We start from the raw sequence: 19,719 nt of genomic DNA, 5'->3' as shown, positions 1-19,719 counted from the left end.
CTGGTTGTGTTGCCACAGACGGAGGCTGTAGCTTTAGTGTTTGTGTAATTATTCTTACTGTCAGAACGGGGAAACAAAGGTAACACGCTGCAGGTTAGGATATACTTTGAACGCATCACACGGAGAGATAAATGTGGATTTTTCACACATCGCTTTAAAATACATTTAAAAAGTATTAGAAAGAGATGATTAATGACCAGAATGACCAAAAGCAACAGTTACAGCAAGCTACACCACTTTCATTACATATGGGGGGCAGACGATTGTAAGCTCTAATAATACATCTTACTACAGTAACATGGGTGCTGCTGCAGCTCAGGTCGATCTCTGGCTGCTCCAGTGTGCATGCCACAAAACATCCTTGGGTAAGATACCAACCCCAAGTTGCTCATGTGAATGTTAGATAGAAAGCACTTAAACATCAAAATTCTTTCTCAGTAACAACTCACATTTTTGTACACTTAAATAAACGTTTTTCTTTTGGGGGAGAAGAATGGAAAGTATTCTGTTTCTGTCCAAGAGTTAGACTTACTCACTGAGACATCTAAATCTGTATGGTACTTTCATAAATTTAGCTTCAGACAAAGACTTGAGACAGCTATCCTCTAACAATTATAAAAATCAAGTATAACTGTAAAACTAGTAGGTTTCAGGGTGAGTGCAGGTTTTATCACGATCCAACAGAGGCATTACAATTTAAGGAGAAATATTGTGCTTTTTACTGCACGTCAGCTCTTGGACAGCAGTGTAAGGTCACTTTAAACTAAAAATATATAAGTAATATATAGAATCAATCAAATCAGCCTAAAATATAAAAACTTTCGGCTTACAATCACAAAGCAAATTAATTTAGGCAATTCGGTAGTGCGAAAATACTTTTTTACATAATTTCCAAGGTACTGATAGTTTCTGATGTTTTGTGATTTGTGATGTTTGGTAGGCCAGCTGTATTCTGAAACAAGCATTATATGAAAGAATGGAACAAATAAACAATATGATTTTTACCTTTTTATGAACATATTTTTACAGCATAACATATGTTACGGGTCCGAAATTGAGGACGAGAGTAAAACAATCATGGTCCAGAAGAGGTCGATCGAACAATTGATTTTTAATGAATACACGCAGCGTGGGGAGACGTACACTGGAACCCATCAGTTGTAAATCCCCGCCCAAAAATACACTTCAGATTGCTTTTATAACATCAGGGTATTATGACGCCCCCTCTTGCGTTTACAAGCACATAGTTTGCATCTTAGGAACATTCTTTGCCCCTTGTACAGACAATGATCTATTCTAAGAAATAAATGCAGACACAGAAGTTCCCCGTTCTGGCATCCTCTTTCAAATATGGTGATGATCTCAGGCCTTTGAGGTCCCCATGGACTTGTCCTCCTCTTTGCGTCACCTGTTGCTAGGCAAACTCAAATGCAACAAGAAGCTGAATACATTCAGGCCTTCACTCAGCTACTATTTTACTGTAGCAATATACTCAGCATATAAGCTTTTAAGATTATAGATTTAACTCAACGATTTAAAGTGGTTATAACTGCACCTGTAATAAACATGTTAATATTTGATTATGATAACCCCTGTAATACAAATTATAACATAATGCCAGCAACTTCAATAAATGCTTGGATGAAATGATAATTAATGCAATGATAAAGATGATGGTTATGTAAAATAATCCCTGTAATTCCACAATTCCCTCTCTTGACGTCTTCCAGAGACGTCACTACACTATTCCCAGGTCCACTACCTTCGCTCTGACCCTCTCTAGCCGCCCCCTGACTCAGCAAATCAGACAACAACCTCATGTCCTCTAGGTGGTCCAGCAATAAAACACCAGCTCCCACTTGAAAACACTTCATGCTTAAGTGGTCTCTGCTCCTTTTCTGGGTCCCTCTCTAGTGGAAATCTTCTCCTGTAAGGGATAGAAAACAAACAACCTTTCTCTGCTACACCTTACTAACTTACTGTGTTCATCTCAGGTTCCTGTCATTATTCAAAGTTGGTTCACAATATCATGTTCTAGGCTCTATCCATTATATTAACTTGACTTAATCTCAATACTCTTTATGTGTGTGAGCAACGCTTTCAGTTTTCTTAAACACACCCCGAGTAAAATACACACCATCCCCCTGTCAGCCTAAATCTCCGCTAGAAAGCACACTTCAAAATTTTCTATCATGATTTACGCCTCTTTTGGCTTCAAACATATACATAACATGCAAAAGTTACTGTTAATGCCAGTTAGACAAGTTTCCATTATCTACAACATTTTGTTTCACCCGGCTCACCCTCACACGTTTCCTGTTCACTTATTGCATATATTCATCTTTAACACCTTTTACCTCATTAGTTGCTAAGCAGAAACAAAGCAACATGTGTTTCACCTTTACCCTGTAAAATAAATCTATATCATGTTTGTGTCTGTAAGCATGTTTTGCATTCATTCATTACACTCCACGCCATTCCTGCAAGTTAGGAGCTGTAAAGTTAAAAGCTACATAAAGTCCAGGCCTTTGGCCTGGCCTATATTTAAATCATGTGTGTTTGTAAGCGTGCATGCAATTAACCTGCTATGTTCTCATCTTCCCTCAACATGTATCTCCTGGACACTCTCACCAGTGAAGCTTAAAACCCTCTTGGATAGAACATCAACTCTAAACAAGCACAGTTACGCATTGTGTATAAAATGAACTCAACCGGTAAATAGAGATGTCACTGTCATCACAAACATATTCAATACTATTAAAATAATACTATACAACATGTTATTAATGCAGTCATCATAAGGCAGATTATATGATAGCAATAAAAGAATCTCTAAATCTGTCACGGTCCTGAGCCTGCCGACTCAGTGTTTTGTGTTTCCTTATGCTTTTGTTCATTCCGAGTATGTATTCTGTTGTGATTTGCCATTTGTTAGGTTTCTGTTCTTTGCCTGCCTGCCCCCACTTCTCTGTGTTCCCTCCGTCTGTCCATGGTGTCACACTGTCTGTTTGTGAATCTGTCTGTTTAGTTCAGTGTCTTGTCTGGTTCTGTGTCTAAGTTTCCTGTTTTATTGTGAAGGTCTCCGTCTGTTGTGAGTGTGTTCAGTTTACGTTTCCCCTGTCCCGTCAGCTCTGATTTCTCCCAGCTGTGTTGCCCTCCTGTTTCTCATTCCCTGATTACTGGTGTGTGTATTTAAGCCCTGTGTGTTCTCCTGCCTGTTGCCGGTTCGTCTGTGTTCCACGGTGTCATGTTCCTCGTCTGCGTCTCGCTGCCTCTCATCCCTTTTGGTATCTTCTCAGGTTTGTTATTTAGTTTTCCCAGTTTAGGTTTCTGTAGTTATTGTCCTCCTGTTTTGCCACCACTCCACTTTGTAAATAAACGTCACTAGCATTATCATCCACTGCATGCATTTTGGGTCCTTTCTCCCACCAACACCACACGGCTATCCTCGGCAGCCGTGACAAAATCCCAACAGGTCCTGCTTTTAAATCTTCCCTGACTTTCCCTTCAAGTTCTGCTTTCTTAGTACAATCATGAGGTTCTCCTAATCCCATTAAATCTGCCATATTGATTCCTTCATGTGTAAATGTCAGATTTGGAGCTTTTTATTGAATCATCTTCCAGGGGTGAGAGACCTCTGCACAGCTCAGACGCCAGTTGCAAGAGCTCTCTGACATTAGAATCATCAGCTGTCACTTATATGGTGTTATTTCGGTACTTTACACGTCACACAGTTTTGAACGTTGTTTATATGGAGAGTTCCTCTTTTTGTGTCTATATCTATTAATATGCCTTGTGCACTAAAACTTCCTGTTTTTCAGTCTGGCTGAGCACTTGTTTGTGAGTAAAAGGTGGCCTTGCTCTACAAGCCAGCCTTCATTATTAAAGTACATAAAACAGGAATAAAATAAATGTTTTAATGTGTATCTGCTCATTATCTTAACACCAGTCCCCGTTTTTCATTTCTCCCTTGAGAGATTAACTAATTCCTATTTTATAACATTTTAACTTTACTTCAATACAATCCAATTGAATTTTATTTATATAGCGCCAAATCACAACAAAAATCGCCTCAAGGCGCTTCATAAATACAGAGAAAAACCCAACAATCTTGTGACCCCCTATTGAGCAAGCACTTTGGCAACAGTGGGAAGGAAAAACTCCCTTTTAACAGGAAGAAACCTCCGGCAGAACCATGCTCAGGTACGGGCAGCCATCTGCTGCGACCGCTTGGCGTCAGCTAACAGAGATTTTTTTTTTTTTTTTTTTTAACAGAGAGACCTAATATTTAATAATCCACATTTCACTATTTTATTCTTCAGTTCAAATTTGGATTCTGTATTGTTCTTTATTTGTTATTATTTATGTTTAGATTGTTTATTGCTAGTCTTGGTTTGTTGTTGTCTGTTTGGGAGCTGACATAGTCTCTATGGATAAGCGTCTTTTGGTGGGGTAGCATCAGGAGAGAAGCTCCAGAGAGGCATTTTCCATGTTAAACGCTAAAATATAACAAAAAAGATCATGCTAAACAAACAAAACCTTTCGATTGGCCAACCCTATCTGTCTCCTCAACGTGTTGTATATTTTCAATGTTTCCTTATTATTTTGTCATAAAATAAATCAAACAAATAACTTAAGCTGAGTGACAGCACCTTGCGTTTACGCCGGGCTGTGAGCTGCCCTGAATCTACTTGCTACACCCCCCTTTCACCCAATCTAATTTTTCAATCTTAATCTAAACTATTCCTGACCTTCCCCTTCTTTCATCTGATCATCTCAAGCACGTCCTGTACCAAATTTGCTTCCTCTTTTCAAGCCCACATTTAATTACAAGCTCTAACACATTTGCCCTATCTGGCTGTCTCGACGTTTCCTATCAACTTACAAAGATACCAGAGTTATTCTCAGAACTCAGAGCTGAAGTTCCCCTTTTCTAAGTCTGTATGTTCTAGAAGAGAGCAAGCTGCTAGTCGGTAAACAACTTTATCATCACATAAGTTATTAGGTAAAAGTCACGTAGACATTTGCTTAGTAACCCTAAAAGAGCACATTTCATGTAGCTAATCACATATATACAATTTTCCTTTGACATATCTGTATGTGCACGCCTAAATTATAACCTCTTATTCTAGAAATCAAAAATAACCTGAAAATAACACTTTCTGCCTCAGTTTTACCATACCTAAATTATCAAAAAACCTAAACATCATCAAGTAATCCTAAAACCCCTTTCAAATTAAACCTTAAATCCTGTAACTCCCCCCTTTTTGTGACACATCTCATGTGTTACAAACTCAAAATCCTTCACTCAGGTTAGGGCATTAAAAGAAAAGGTTAGTCATATCATATTAAGTCTACATGCTCCGGACCTTCAAACCTGTTTTTAAGGAATGAAATCAAATTAATCATCATGTCAAATCTTTTCTTGGCTCCATCCACAGCCTGCATCCTTGGAACGTCCTAGAAACAAAAACCTGCGTGTTAACCAGAACTTCACATTTCATACTCAATTTCCCCACTTATGATCCAACCTGTGTTATAACACAAAATAAACTTAAACAGAACAGTTATTAATCATGTGTTACCTCAGTTAATGGTAACTTGAGTTACCTCAAACAATGTTTCCCTTTTAGCATTTGGCATTCTATAATGTAATAACATAATCCAACCCCAGTAAATAATTTTCTCAAAACAAACATCAACATCCCCAGAATTAAGTCTTCCACTCCTCCTGTTTGTCAACCTTTTATTTATTTCCCCTCTTGGTCCGATCACTCGCATTCACTCACATGCATTCACACATGATATTTTTTGCTGATACTGCAGCCTTCTGCGCACGTCATCAGATGCTCCACATCAGCAAAATGAGCTCAATCATTTGTTTTATCTCGTTTTCCTTTTTAGGAAAATAGTTCTCTATACTTTTGACTGGATTGACTCGCTGCAATCCTTACTTGGTAATTTGTCCGTGCCGTCAGTTCACTCTCTTCCAGGCCTGCTTAGAGCAAAAATGAGAAAAAAGAGAGCTGATTGTTAGCTCATCAAAGTACAAAACAAAATCACCTGACAGGTTTTTTCTAAGTGCACTGTTATAAAAACTATGGGCCCTTTTAGACATGTCCATGTTTATCAAAACTCCCTCTATTAAAATGAAAAACAACAGCCCCAAAATCAAAAACAATCTCAAAGTTCACCCTTTCAACACACCGAAAACCTCGTCAAAAGATCAAAGACCGTTTGCACAACGTCTCCCTTCCTCACTTTGCCATGTTTTCATTCAGCATATGATATAAACCGATTTTGACAACGTGTCATCACTACATTATAAATTTCCTGTCCAAATCTGCCCCTCTGAACAGACCTGACCACCGTAATCAAATATCCTGATACTTTACCATTATATATTTCACCAAATAATCTTCAACAGCCACCGCTCTCTCTTGAACTGAAAGCCTCCGAGACACACACACACAGGAAGTGTCTTTGCTCCAGCTAATTTGCATACTGAGTCATAGCTCAACAGCCAACTTGACAAGAGAAATACATGTTTAAACCTTAACACACTATTGAATTATTTTCATTTTCTTTCTATACTAATCACTGGTTTTAATCACTCAGTACGAGAGCACTCCTAAGTCACTCTTTTAAACACTACTTTAATCACTTTTCTTTTGTTTTTTCCATCTATTATATTAAACATTCACACCATTCTCTCACTCATACAAGCAGCAAGCTGATCTTCATTGCATATGCTTGTGTTCTTAGCCAGGTTTTCAATCAATGTCTCTATGCATTCAGCTTCAGGAGCTTGTCTTTGTAAGGTTAATGCATTTTCTGTTTGTATGTGTTATTTTTGCATCTATGGCTTCACAGTCTCCCAGACACTTCCCAATTCTCTAGTTAAGCAGTCAGTTTTCTTTTTTCCCCGAATTACTAACCCAAACTTTAATTTCCCACCTTAAATTACCACCCTCCTGGTCTTCAGCCAGGAGCTAGGGCTTGCTTTTCAGGTTCATGGACACATCATTCTGTGAACAATTCAACCAGAAACTTGCCTTAACTTATCCATTGATGTTAACCTCTAATTTCTTCCGACTGCTGGAGCTGGAGAGTTGGTCCAAGTCTGCTTTACTCCTGAAAATAACAAAACTAAGACATTTTTATTATTATCACAAGTGCTTAAATGACCCATTTCTCTATCTCTGGTCAGAAACACCAATTATGCCATGCATGTAAGCGTGTTCTTCCTTGCATTTTATGTTAATTGAGTGTAAACTGCTTCTTCATTGAATTAATTCATTGAGTTCTTCGTTTCATTTCTATGTATTCATGTTAATGTACTCTACGTGTAAGCTGTTTCTTCATTGCATCTTAAATTATAATCAGTTTTACTTCATGCATTTTTCACTGAGGTTTAGATTCAAACTATCTCACTTCTGATTCATTTCAAAATAATCTCACATGTAACAACTTGTGTATGTGTGTTTTCAATTCATTAAGGTAATGACAATTATTTTCTTTCATTATTCTTACCTTTTCTAATGTTTACCTCTTTGTTATGCTGTGGTGGACATCCCTAAACAGTCATGAGTTCAGGTTTCAATTTTCAGTCCAAACATATCCTGTATTCTCGCAATTAAACTCGTCCAGCTTCATCTCTCACCGGTCCCTTTTTCATTCACAGTGTCCTGTTCGTGCTTCAAAGCTCCAGCAAACACAGTCTCAACTCAGCTGTTGTCTTCTTCTCTGTTTCTTTACAGTCTTTCTTTTAGGTTAAGTCCCAGCATGGCAAATATGAGAGTCAGTGCCTTCAAGCAGACACATCACACTGTTCTTCACCAGCATGCATGTTGCATCTTTCATACTGCTGGACTCATCAGTGGTCGTCAGTGTTACTGCTTTCGCTTGCACTGCTTTTAGCTTCAGTTAATTCTTCAAGTCCACGATGTTCTGACGGTCTTCATCAGGAAATTGACTGTCCTTTGAGTTTCTTCTCAGTTTCAGGGACAAAGTGAGAGATCAAGCTGCACAATTTCGAGCCAAAAACCGGCTTATTTTCTCCCAATTCTGTTAATCTATTGTTATGGCGCTGCACTCAAGGTTCCAATGTTGAGAGAAGTCCACCTGTATGGGCACACTAAAGCATAGAATTAGTATTATATTCATTTTTTCTTAAAGGCTTCATTTGCTTCATGTGCCTAGAGGTAACTCATCTGTCTCTCTGTGTTCTTTCTTTACACACTCAGTTCCTTTTATGGGCATGCAAAGTTCCTGTCCCAGACACACACACACACATACTTCCTGTTTCTTCAAGCAACAGGCAGACTCTGTCTCCCTTTAAATTTCACAGTCTACAAACGATCAGTAATTCTACTAAATCTTGATCTAAAAACAATACACCTTCATTTCATGCACACTTTTAAATAGAGCTCTTTCAAACATAAAAATAAACTCAACCTCTCATACCATCACTCATGCATTTCTTGAATTAAAAGCACTTGCAAACTTTAAACATCCTATTTTACCTCACAAAAGAAATATATTTCACACTCCTTTATTTCATACACACTTTTTAAATGTTCTAACCTCTTTCAGACACCATGAATCGTCTCACACACCCTGCCTTTTCTCTCACTCAGACAAATCAAATACTGACAGCATTCACACGGTTAAAATCACTCAAGATACGCTTTCATACGAGTATCTTGGACATGCCTTCCATAATCAGAAAGAGCAAGTCAAAAAGAAAAAAGAAAAAACTGAAACCTCTCATCGTCTCACACACAGCTTCTCACCACACACACATAACTGAAAAATAAAACACACCAGCCTTTATGGCTCAAAATATATACATCTATCAAAATTCAGTCACTTACTATACATCCACTACAGCAACTCAAAACTTTATTTATAACCCTCTAATAAACATAAATGGCGTCTTAAACACACGCATTCAACAATGTTTGCAGCAGTACTTGTGAAACCAACTGTGGTTTAAGCAGTTCACAGCTTCTTAATTTGCATTTTATTGCCTTCTAGGACATTCTAGTCTCTAATTCCTCTGCTTTCATGTTATCTCCGTTTGACACACACAAACACCACAAACACACACTCCCCCTAAAAACCCACAAAAAACTATCCCTAAAAACACACACAAGAACCCTTAAGAAACTTCATTCATTTATTTATTATTATTTTAAACCCTTAAGATGTTGTACTGTGTTTCCTCTGTGCCCGTTGCAACCTATATTAACATAAAGCCAAAACGTAAACAAGTCTGTCAAATCTAACTACTTATATATTATCGGACTAAAAGAAAAACCACTTCCAATCTTCTAAAGTCCTCCTTTGCCCAACGAACATCAAACGATTTACACCTATATGTATCACTCAAAGTCAACCACAATACCTGAGAAACACCAAATGTAACTGTGTATATTATCTCAAACTGAAACAAAACCCATCTAAAAATTCTAAAACATCTTACTTCTAGACACCAAAAGAGACATCACTTACAGACATCTCTATTAATGAAATTATTTCAAAGTCAATTTCAGTTTTCAGACCCCAAATAACGGTCATAAGTATCAACATTTTATGTATCCTATCTCAAAACCCAGCAAAAGTCATACAGTCATGGCAAGAAATAAAAACTTTACTTACAATATTGTAATAAACAAAACCCAGCGTCTTAAATACAGGCGTTCAGCAATGTGTAACAGTCTCTATCTAAACTTCCTAAAACTCTAGAGACCTTGCAGCTGCCTTATTTGCATTTTCACACACACACACACAGTCTAAAAATAATACCAGCCTGACTCACAGACTCCTCTGACACACAATTTTACCCAGACGTCTTTATAATTACAACTGCAGTATTAGGCCTGACATTTTAAAACCTACACAATTTCGACAAATTTAAATTAACCCTCCAAGGGACAAACTCCAAGTTTTTTATTGTCAATTACCCAGTATCAGGTCCAACCTGTCTCTGGTCTAATCTCTAAAATCCCTAACTCAATTTAAAAGCGTCCAACGCCCAAGCTCCATGCTTTACTACCCAAAAAAGCGCAAATACCGTTCCAAACGGTCAAGTGGTCCAACCACTAGCTTATTTCAGGATGCCCTGTACCCCACGGTCAAGCCAAACCGAGCTAATCCTATTCACCGATAGGTCAACAATGTGCGTCCACATCGAGGAGGGATCGCAACGTCCGGGCTATGCGCTTCTTAACAGACACCGCTGTCTCCCTGCTGCTGCGGAGCCTGGGGAGGTCTGCTTGCCTCCACCCCGGGGGAAAGGGTCACATCTCTTGGGTCTGGGTGCCGTTTCCCCCTCTGGGGGCGAGGGTACCTGGACCCGGGGCATAGAGTATGTTTGGGGAGTATGATTGTGTGTACATGTCCATGTATGTCTATCCCTACGTTGGGTGAGTGCTGAGTGTTTGTATATGTGTGCATGAGGGTGGGAAAGCATGTTTGTGTCTGTGTGTGCCTGTTTGTCTGTGTCTATATGTCAGGTCGGGTCTTAGACTCCACCTCCCTGGGTGTACTCCCAGGCCCTCCAAGTGTGGAGGCCTATCTCCCCTCACCACACTCCCTGCTGGTAGCTGATGCCCTCAGGGGTTGGTGCATTGGTGGTTCTTGGTGTCCGGGGCTGGGCGCTCAGGTATGCACCGGCTCACTCCCGGTGGCTACTTGGCGGGGCCCGATGCCTGTCGCTCGGTCAGGCCTCTTCCGGGGCAAAGGGGGCCCTCGGGCCTCCGGCCTCGGGGCCTGCAACTCGGTTCACTCTGGCACAGCTGGCTGCCGGCAGAGCCGGCGGGCACGCCGGTGCAGCCCCCTCTGGCTTCTGCTCCGTGGCTACTGGGTGACCCCCTCGTCTGGGGATCTCCTCAGCCCTTCCCAGGAAGGTGGCACGGATGCCCCTCCGGTGGTACTCCTTGGGCTCTCGCACTCTGGGTCCTCTGGATGTCTGGAGCCTGGATCTCCTCCATGCCTGCTTCATGCCCTGGGGGACGGGGCTATGGCCCTCCACACCCGCTAGCAGACCGTTACATGGGGAAACCTTTTGTATACAAGCGCGTTGATCCACACAGGTGTGCACACGGGTGTTCACTGTTCGTAGACATAAACTACACCTTTCTTAGCTGCTACTTCAAAGCACATTGTGCGCTGTCTGTCCTGCGTGCTGCACAACAACTTTCAATATTTAGTATTTACTGCTGTTCACACTCAGCTAGATTAACGTGATGGTGTTGTGTTTAGTATGTTGCTTTGTTTTTGTTTGGTTTTTTTTGCTTGTCTTCTCTTCTTTTTCTCTCAACAGGTGATCCAGGAGATTTTTTTTTTTTTCTTTCTCTTTGTCTTTGTAAGTGCCCTTTCTCACTGTCCCTTTTCCCTTCTGTTTTTCTTTTCCTTCCTCTCTTTCTTTCTCCCTTTCCTATCCCCCCGTCATGTCTGTCCCATCTGTAACAACTGAAAATAAAATAAATAATAACAACAAAGTTTTTTTTTTTTGAACTTTTATTGCCAAAAATAACAAGGCAATTCACATCGACAACATGACCTGAGACCAAATCTGCAGTATATAATGGTGAGGGTAATTCAAAATCTTTAAAAGGAAAAACATATATACACATGTACATACATACATACATACATATCAATACCTACATACCTAAGCCCAGATGTAACAGGGTTAAGGCTTGAGTGTCCTTTCAAGATAATTTATAATTAGTCTCCATTTTTTCTCAAAGGTTGGCACTTTTAATTGTAGTTGAGCTGTTATCCGTTCCATCGTATAGACATGTCTAGTTTTCAGAAGCCACTGGGCAGCTGTGGGCGTTTCTGGTTTGAGCCAGTGAATTGTTATCATTTTTCTTGCAGTCATGAGGAGGAGATGCAGGAGAAAGTGCTGCTCATAGGAAAAACCATCAGGAAAGATATCCAACAAAAAGATCAGAGGATCCATTGGGAGGTTGACTGACAATATGTTTTGTATAATGTTCTTAACATCCATCCAGTACTGTTGTATGTAAACACAGTCCCAAAAGATATGCGTCTGGTCCCCCACAAACCCACACCCTCTCCAACATTTATCACAGACACTACTTTTGGATAGAAAGGTTTTCAGTGGAGTCCTAAAAAATCTTAATTTAACCTTCCAGTCGAATTCCTTCCACATTTGACTACCCACCCCTCTGTGGCAGCTACAGCAGACACTCTCCCATGTGACATCATCCAAAATTATATTGAGTTCCATTTCCCATTGTTGTTTTATATGATAGGTATTATCAGACATATCAACCAGCAGTGTCTGGTAAATTAAAGACACTTGGTTTTTCAATGTACCCGACTTTTCAAGCAGTTTTATAAAATGGTTTTCCAACCCAATTGGTTCTCTTCTAATATTGTCCCAATCTTTGTGCTTTGTAATGTAGTCCCTTAACTGTAAGTATCTATAATGGTCCCCTGGGGATAAAGCATATTTAGCCCTTAACTGGGCAAAACTTTTAAGAGTAGTCTTGTCAAACAGCTGATTGACTGTAATCAAACCTTTCTCCGCCCACCTCTCAAAACTCCGATCTGACAATGATGGAAGGAACTCAATATTTCCATTTATGGGAATCGCTCGAGACATGGTCAGATTCCCTTTTAACATTTTTAACACTTTGTTCCAAATCCTAACAGTGTGCTTGACCCATGGGTTAGTTATTTTAATTTTTTTCCATGATTGTGGGTTGAGAAATGGGAGACTCCGAAGAGAGATACCTGGTAATGAATACTCTTCCATAGATACCCACTGCATTTCTGGATCATGAATAATCCAGGCTGCCATTGATTTTAATTGAGCTGCCCAATAGTACATTCTGAAGTTAGGCAACTTGAGGCCCCCTTTTTCTTTTCCAGACATTAACATTTTGAGTCTGACCCTTGGTCGTTTATTCTGCCAGATAAATTTAGATGTAATGCTTTCTAATAATTTGAATGCAGACTGTGGAATCAAAATGGGTAGGTTCTGAAATAGGAATAATAGGCGTGGAAGAATATTCATCCTTATACATTCAATCCTTCCCATAAAAGTGAGTGGGAGTAGGTTCCATCTGTCCAAGTCCCCCCTAATCTCCCCGAATAACCGGTCATAATTGAGTGCAAGTAACTGATTGGTTTTGGGAGTAATAATTACCCCCAAGTATCTGAAGCCCTGTTTGGAGTGTCTAAAAGACACAAGATGATCCAGCTGTGTGGGCCAGTTGCCAACAATCATTAACGCCTCAGATTTATTTGTATTTATTTTGTAACCTGACACTGTACCATAATCTTCAAGGTTGCTCAGAAGGGCCGGGACAGAGGTGACCGGATTCTCTAAAAATAGCAGAATATCATCTGCGAAAAGTGACAACTTATGTTGTGTATTGGTTTCATCTCTAATCCCTTGTATAAAAGGGTTAGATCTGATCAGTTCAGCTAACGGTTCAATACTAAGAGCAAATAAGGACGGCGATAGCACTTCACCCTGTCTAGTGCCACGGCCTAGAGAGAAAAAGTCAGAGCAGTGCCCATTAACCCTTACCCGAGACTTGGGATTTTTATAGAGTGTTTGGACCCATGAGATAAAAGTCTCATTGAAGCCCATGTGCCTGAGAGTCTGTTGCAGGAAGTCCCAATCTACCCGGTCAAAGGCCTTTTCCGCATCCAAGCTCAAGAACATTGATGAGGTGTCCCTTTCCTGTGCCATAATCTGAAGATTGAGGGCCCTTCTAACATTATCTGAACCTTGCCTATGGGAAATAAAACCTGTTTGGTCCGGTTTCACTAGTTTTTTATATGTTTTTGGATTCTATTTGCAATGATGGCTGTAAGAATTTTTAAATCAACGCAAAGCAGGCTGATAGGGCGATAAGACATGCATAAAGTCGGGTCCTTGCTTTCTTTGTGAATGACACTAATAATAGCTTCAGACCATGACCGGGGGGGATCACCTTTAAATAATGCATAATTATAAACTTTGCATAACAATGGTGTTAGCTCTTTTTCAAAAGACTTGTAATACTCCCCTGGCAGGCCATCCACTCCGGGAGATTTGTTGTTTTTCAGTTTTCCAATACTGTTTTTTATTTCTTCACTGGTGATTGGATTTGTTATTAATTCCGCTTCTTCCTGAGACAGTTTACTAAGATTGATCGGGTTAAGAAATTGTTCAATCTTTTCAATTTTATTTGGGACATTTTCTTCTTTATATAATTCCTGATAATACAGAGAAAATGCTTTTGCAACTTCCTTAGGTTGGCACACAATTTTTCCGGAGTTTGGACATTTGATTTTATGAACAACCCTACTGGATTGCTCTTTACGCAGCTGAAATGCCAGCAGTCGGCTTGCCCGATTGCCGTACTGGTAGTACTTTTGATTAGCAAAGCGTAGTTGTCCCTCCGCCTTATACGTTAGTAAATCATCCAACTTTTGCCTCTGCTCTTTCAATGAGTTCAAAGTCCCAGTGTCCTTAGTTACCTGATAGACTTTTTCTAATTTCTTAATTTTGTTTTCTAGTTCTGTTTGTTCTGTTAGTCTCTCTTTTTTCAGTCTTGATGAAACTGCTATAATATTACCTCTCAAATAACTTTTGGCACTCTCCCACAAGATTGAAGGAGACACCTCATTATTATCATTGAATTGAATATATTCAGACAGACTCTTTTGAAGATCTTGTCTTGTTGTTTCATTATTCAAGATAGATACATTGGCTCTCCAATATTTAAAATGATTGTTTGGATTCATTCTTAATTCCAGACAAACCGGGGCGTGATCAGAGATAGTGATTGCTTCTATGCTACACTGTCTAGCCCTATAAAGGTCCGTCCTGGGCATTAAAAACATGTCTATCCTTGAATGGCTGCGATGTACATGTGAATAAAAAGTAAAATCTTTTTCTCGGGGGTGCAACTGGCGCCAAACATCCACTAGGCCCAGTTCCTTAATCATTGTATTTAAACTACAAGATTTTTTGGATTTGGGGCCATTGTGTGCCGGGAGTCTATCGACAGCTGCTTTCAAAGTACAGTTGAAATCACCTCCCACCAAGATCATTCCTTCAGATTTTTCTGCTATTAATGATGCAATATTCTTGAAGAATTGTGGACAGTCCTCGTTTGGTGCATATAAGTTTAGTAAAGTAATTTTAGACCCCCCTACAGAGCCAATCACCATTACATAGCGCCCCTCCCTATCCGCAAACGTTTTTTCATGGTGGAAATATGTTGACCGGCTAACAAGAATTGCAACTCCTCTCTTTCTCCCATCCTGATAAGTAGAGCTATATTGTTGTTCAACCCACTCTCTCCTCAACTTCCTATGTTCCTTTTCAGAGAGGTGAGTCTCCTGGAGCATTGCTATGGAGCACTTAAAGTTTTTCAGTTGGTTCAGTACCTTTTTCCTTTTAATTGGACTATTCAAACCCTTTATGTTATACGAGACACAAATTAGATCTTTCATATCTTAGGCTCAAATCCTGTACAGACAAAACTAAATTATTATACTCAATGAAATAGTGGTCCACAATTGGTCTCAGGCCAAGATAAACAAAAACATTTAGAATTAAACAAACAAAGAACATTAAGAACAATAAGGACAATAGCTTCCACGTACCCGACTGGATTAATAACAACCTGAGTAATCCAGTCCCCGATGTATCCTGGGCGGAGGGTGGTGACGAGTCCTCCGTGGGGGAAAAACACAATGTGTTACTTCGTCGCTGTTGCCCGCTCGCAGAGCGGCTCATTGCGGCTATATAAGCGGGGAAGTTGGTGTCCACTTGTGTGCGCACTATCCATCCATTGTACAAGCAAAGTTTCGTTATCTTTTCCTAACATTTATGTCCACGAAAAACTAAAATTAACTCGGCAGGAGTAACATCTCAGTCCTCCATAAAGAAAGTTTTCATTTCAGCAAGGGCGAGGGTCACACCTACCCTAGTTCCCTCAGCGGACCATCGGGACCGGGCTATCTCCGTTTCCATGCGCTCCCTCTGGTCGACTCGCACTTGTATCCCCAGCTCTTGAAGCGTCGGCAGGGCTTCTGTCAAACTGGAGAAAGTCTTCTCACCACCATCCTTGAACAATCTCAGTTTTGCTGGAAACACACATTTGGCTCTGATGTTTTTCAGCTTTAATTGCTTTACCGCATCTCGTACCAGTGCCCTCCTCTTTTGCAGTTCCGGGGAAAAATCATGGTCAAAATATATCTGCGTGCCCTTATATAAGACACGCTTCTGATCCCAGGCTTGTCGTAGAATGGTCTCTTTCACAGAGAAGTCCCAGAATCTGACCACCAATGAGCGCGGTGCTGCGTCGGGGTTCTTGGGTTTAGCAGCGAGGGCTCTGTGTGCTCGCTCTATTCCAATGTTAAGATCAGCGGGAAGTTGAAGAGTTGATTTACACAGCTCTAGCACAAACAACTTAACATCTCTCCCCTCACTCCCTTCTGGTACACGATAGATCCTCAAGTTGTTTCGCCTTAGTCTATTTTGCATGTCCTCGCATCGTGCAGTGAGATCCATTTCTCTATGCAACAAGTACCGGAGGGCTCGTTCATGACGCCTGGTGGAGTCTTCGTTGTCGCCAATCCGCTCCTCCATCTCCGTTGTTCTGTTTTCCAGCTTTGTCATATCTTCTCTCAGATTCTTAAATGACGCCTCCAATCTCGTCAGAGCTTGCTGTGTTTCCATATGCCCGTCTTTGTTATCTTTTCTTATCTTCTCCAGTTCTGCTAATATCCTCGTATCTGCATCACGAGTGCTAGCAGTAGCATTAGCATCTGCATTCGAGGACAGAGTTAATTGCTTCAAATGCTCGCCTTTATCTTTATTTTGATCCTGTTTGCTGGATCCCTTGCCTCTCAGGGACGATGCCATGCTGGTTAGAATGAAAATTGCCGAGTTTTAAAAACTGTAGTTAGGAGTAATGTGTTAATCTGGACGGAGCTCGTTCCCTACGCTGCCTGACTAGATCATGGCGTCACCGGAAGCCTATAACAACAAAGTTTGATCAAATGGACCAATACGGCAATGCCATGATGATCCATTTGGCAAAATAAATCCATTTGGTATCCTTGTTGGTCTTCAGACAACAATTCTGACGGCTTAAGAACCAAATGGGACAGACAAAAAAAAAAAAAAACAGACACCGCTGTCGTTCTAGAAAAATTTATAATAATTTGAACCAACAATCTACACTCCCAGACGAGAGTAAAATTCCGGCAGACCTATCCTTGTGGACATAGGGGACTCTAACCCACAAAATGACCATCACAAGATAGGGTCAGTGACCAATGGGACTCTAACCAACAAAATCACCAAATTCCCTACTTTCTACGTGAGACTCTAACTCACTTTAACTCTTTTTCCTTTTCCTTTGGGACTTTAACCCGGTACTTTTACTTATAACTTATCATTACTTCAACCGGTGAACCTCATGAAAACTTCACCAAAATCAAAACAGACCTTCACCAGTAATTTTCAGTGAGTAGACTTTTAATTTGGAATATCCAAATGGCACATTTTGGAAATAATTCAACAGGTAGTGCCTTACCTTTGAATAAGCCGGCTTATGTCCACTCACTTCGACCACTGACTCGTGTCTGCTCGTTCGAGCGCCTCGGACCCTCTCGGTCTCAACCTCCAACTCTCTCTACTCAACCCTCGGCCAATGCACCAAATGTTACGGGTCTGAAATTGAGGACGAGAGTAAAACAATCATGGTCCAGAAGAGGTCGATCGAACAATTGATTTTTAATGAATACACGCAGCGTGGGGAGACGTACACTGGAACCCATCAGTTGTAAATCCCCGCCCAAAAATACACTTCAGATTGCTTTTATAACATCAGGGTATTATGACGCCCCCTCTTGCGTTTACAAGCACATAGTTTGCATCTTAAGAACATTCTTTGCCCCTTGTACAGACAATGATCTATTCTAAGAAATAAATGCAGACACAGAAGTTCCCCTTTCTGGCATCCTCTTTCAAATATGGTGATGATCTCAGGCCTTTGAGGTCCCCATGGACTTGTCCTCCTCTTTGCGTCACCTGTTGCTAGGCAAACTCAAATGCAACAAGAAGCTGAATACATTCAGGCCTTCACTCAGCTACTATTTTACTGTAGCAATATACTCAGCATATAAGCTTTTAAGATTATAGATTTAACTCAACGATTTAAAGTGGTTATAACTGCACCTGTAATAAACATGTTAATATTTGATTATGATAACCCCTGTAATACAAATTATAACATAATGCCAGCAACTTCAATAAATGCTTGGATGAAATGATAATTAATGCAATGATAAAGATGATGGTTATGTAAAATAATCCCTGTAATTCCACACATATTAAAAAGTGTACAAGAAATTCATTAAATTCAGAGTGAGTGACCAATAGAAAGGCCAGCCAACAGTGACCTCTAGTGTTTAGAGGAGAAAAGTGTATAAATCAACTAATCTCATAAAGTCAGTCCTTTTTAAATCAGGTAAAAATTTGCCCAAACTCACAGAATTTAGATTTTCATCACATGTGTGCTGTTTGTTTTCAATTCTCTGCCTCTTCTGTCCTTTTCAGGTAGCTGGTTTACTGTCAGCTGTCATAGTGATGATTGTCACATTGGCTATTGGATTCCTACTGGAGCCCCTACCAAAGGTATTTACACCAGTATGAGCTCCCTGTACCTCTGACACGCTGTATACTTTGGGAAAGCCGATCTTTGGTCCTCTGCTTTAACAGTCCGTGCTGGGCGCCGTGATCATCATCAACCTGAAGGGCAGTCTGATGCAGTTCAGAGAGATCCCATATCTGTGGAGGAGGGACAAAGCAGACTGTGTAAGACCTCACAAACTTTCAGTACTTATAAAGACCATATTTGGTAAAAAAGGACACATGGCCTCCTTTTTAGTAAACAACATGTTTCTTACCACAACAAGGTGGTGTGGCTGTCTAGCTGCATTGGTGCCTTCTTGCTGGGGCTGGATCTGGGACTGGCTGTCGGCCTCGGTGTGGAGCTGATCAGTGTCATCCTCAGGACTCAGTTGTGAGTCGTACAATGTGAACATGTAACTGATTACTGTTGTTATTTAATAACTATTGTCACGAGGTTGACAATTATGGCTTTTAGATATATTCTGTCAGCAGTTAGATAAAATACCACGACAGTGAGTACAAACACGTAACTGATTCTTTTAAATGATACAGTAGTTTGCATTAGACCTTTCATCATTGTATCATCATTATTGTGAGCATGTCATGTTTGCTTGTTTGTTTGCTTCAGTCCTCGCTGCAGTCTGCTGGCCAACATAAGGGGCACTGATATCTACAAAGACCGAAAGGACTACATCAACGTAAGTTAGCGTGTGGCCCTTCAGGGGGCTTCAATTTACCTTTAAAATATTTACACAGTTGTTGGGATATTATCTTAGGTCGTGCGTTTGGATTAGTTGTACAGGCCACAACAAAATGTATTGTATTGTAATTATACAATGACAGCATCAGAAAATTAAAATAATGATTAAACCAAAGGCTATGAGAAAGTCTCTTTAGTAGGCTATTAAAGAATAAAATAATATAAATCAGGCATGATTTTGTGGCGAACACAGAAAGTCCTGCCTCGGTCTGAATGTATGTTTATGTAAAGGAAAAATGCACATTTGTAATGTGCAAAAACTTTTATTAGA

At 40.1% G+C, this 19,719-nt stretch overlaps 1 protein-coding gene across 1 annotated transcript in view; it reads left to right on the top strand.

The window, feature by feature from the left end:
* Nucleotides 1-19,719, top strand: part of LOC109195278 (chloride anion exchanger) — a 47,209-nt gene that overhangs the window by 21,048 nt on the left and 6,442 nt on the right. Inside the window, exons 11-14 of the mRNA XM_019347262.2 lie at nucleotides 18,614-18,691; nucleotides 18,776-18,871; nucleotides 18,973-19,079; nucleotides 19,317-19,386. Of these exons, the coding sequence (XP_019202807.1) occupies nucleotides 18,614-18,691; nucleotides 18,776-18,871; nucleotides 18,973-19,079; nucleotides 19,317-19,386 (351 nt within the window). The remainder of the gene's footprint in view (nucleotides 1-18,613; nucleotides 18,692-18,775; nucleotides 18,872-18,972; nucleotides 19,080-19,316; nucleotides 19,387-19,719) is intronic.

Source organism: Oreochromis niloticus, linkage group LG17, assembly GCF_001858045.2.
Source record: "Oreochromis niloticus isolate F11D_XX linkage group LG17, O_niloticus_UMD_NMBU, whole genome shotgun sequence".
Taxonomy (NCBI): Eukaryota; Metazoa; Chordata; class Actinopteri; order Cichliformes; family Cichlidae; genus Oreochromis; species Oreochromis niloticus.
The sequence above is the reverse complement of the archived record's forward strand: the minus strand, read 5'-3'. Positions and strand labels throughout refer to the sequence as shown.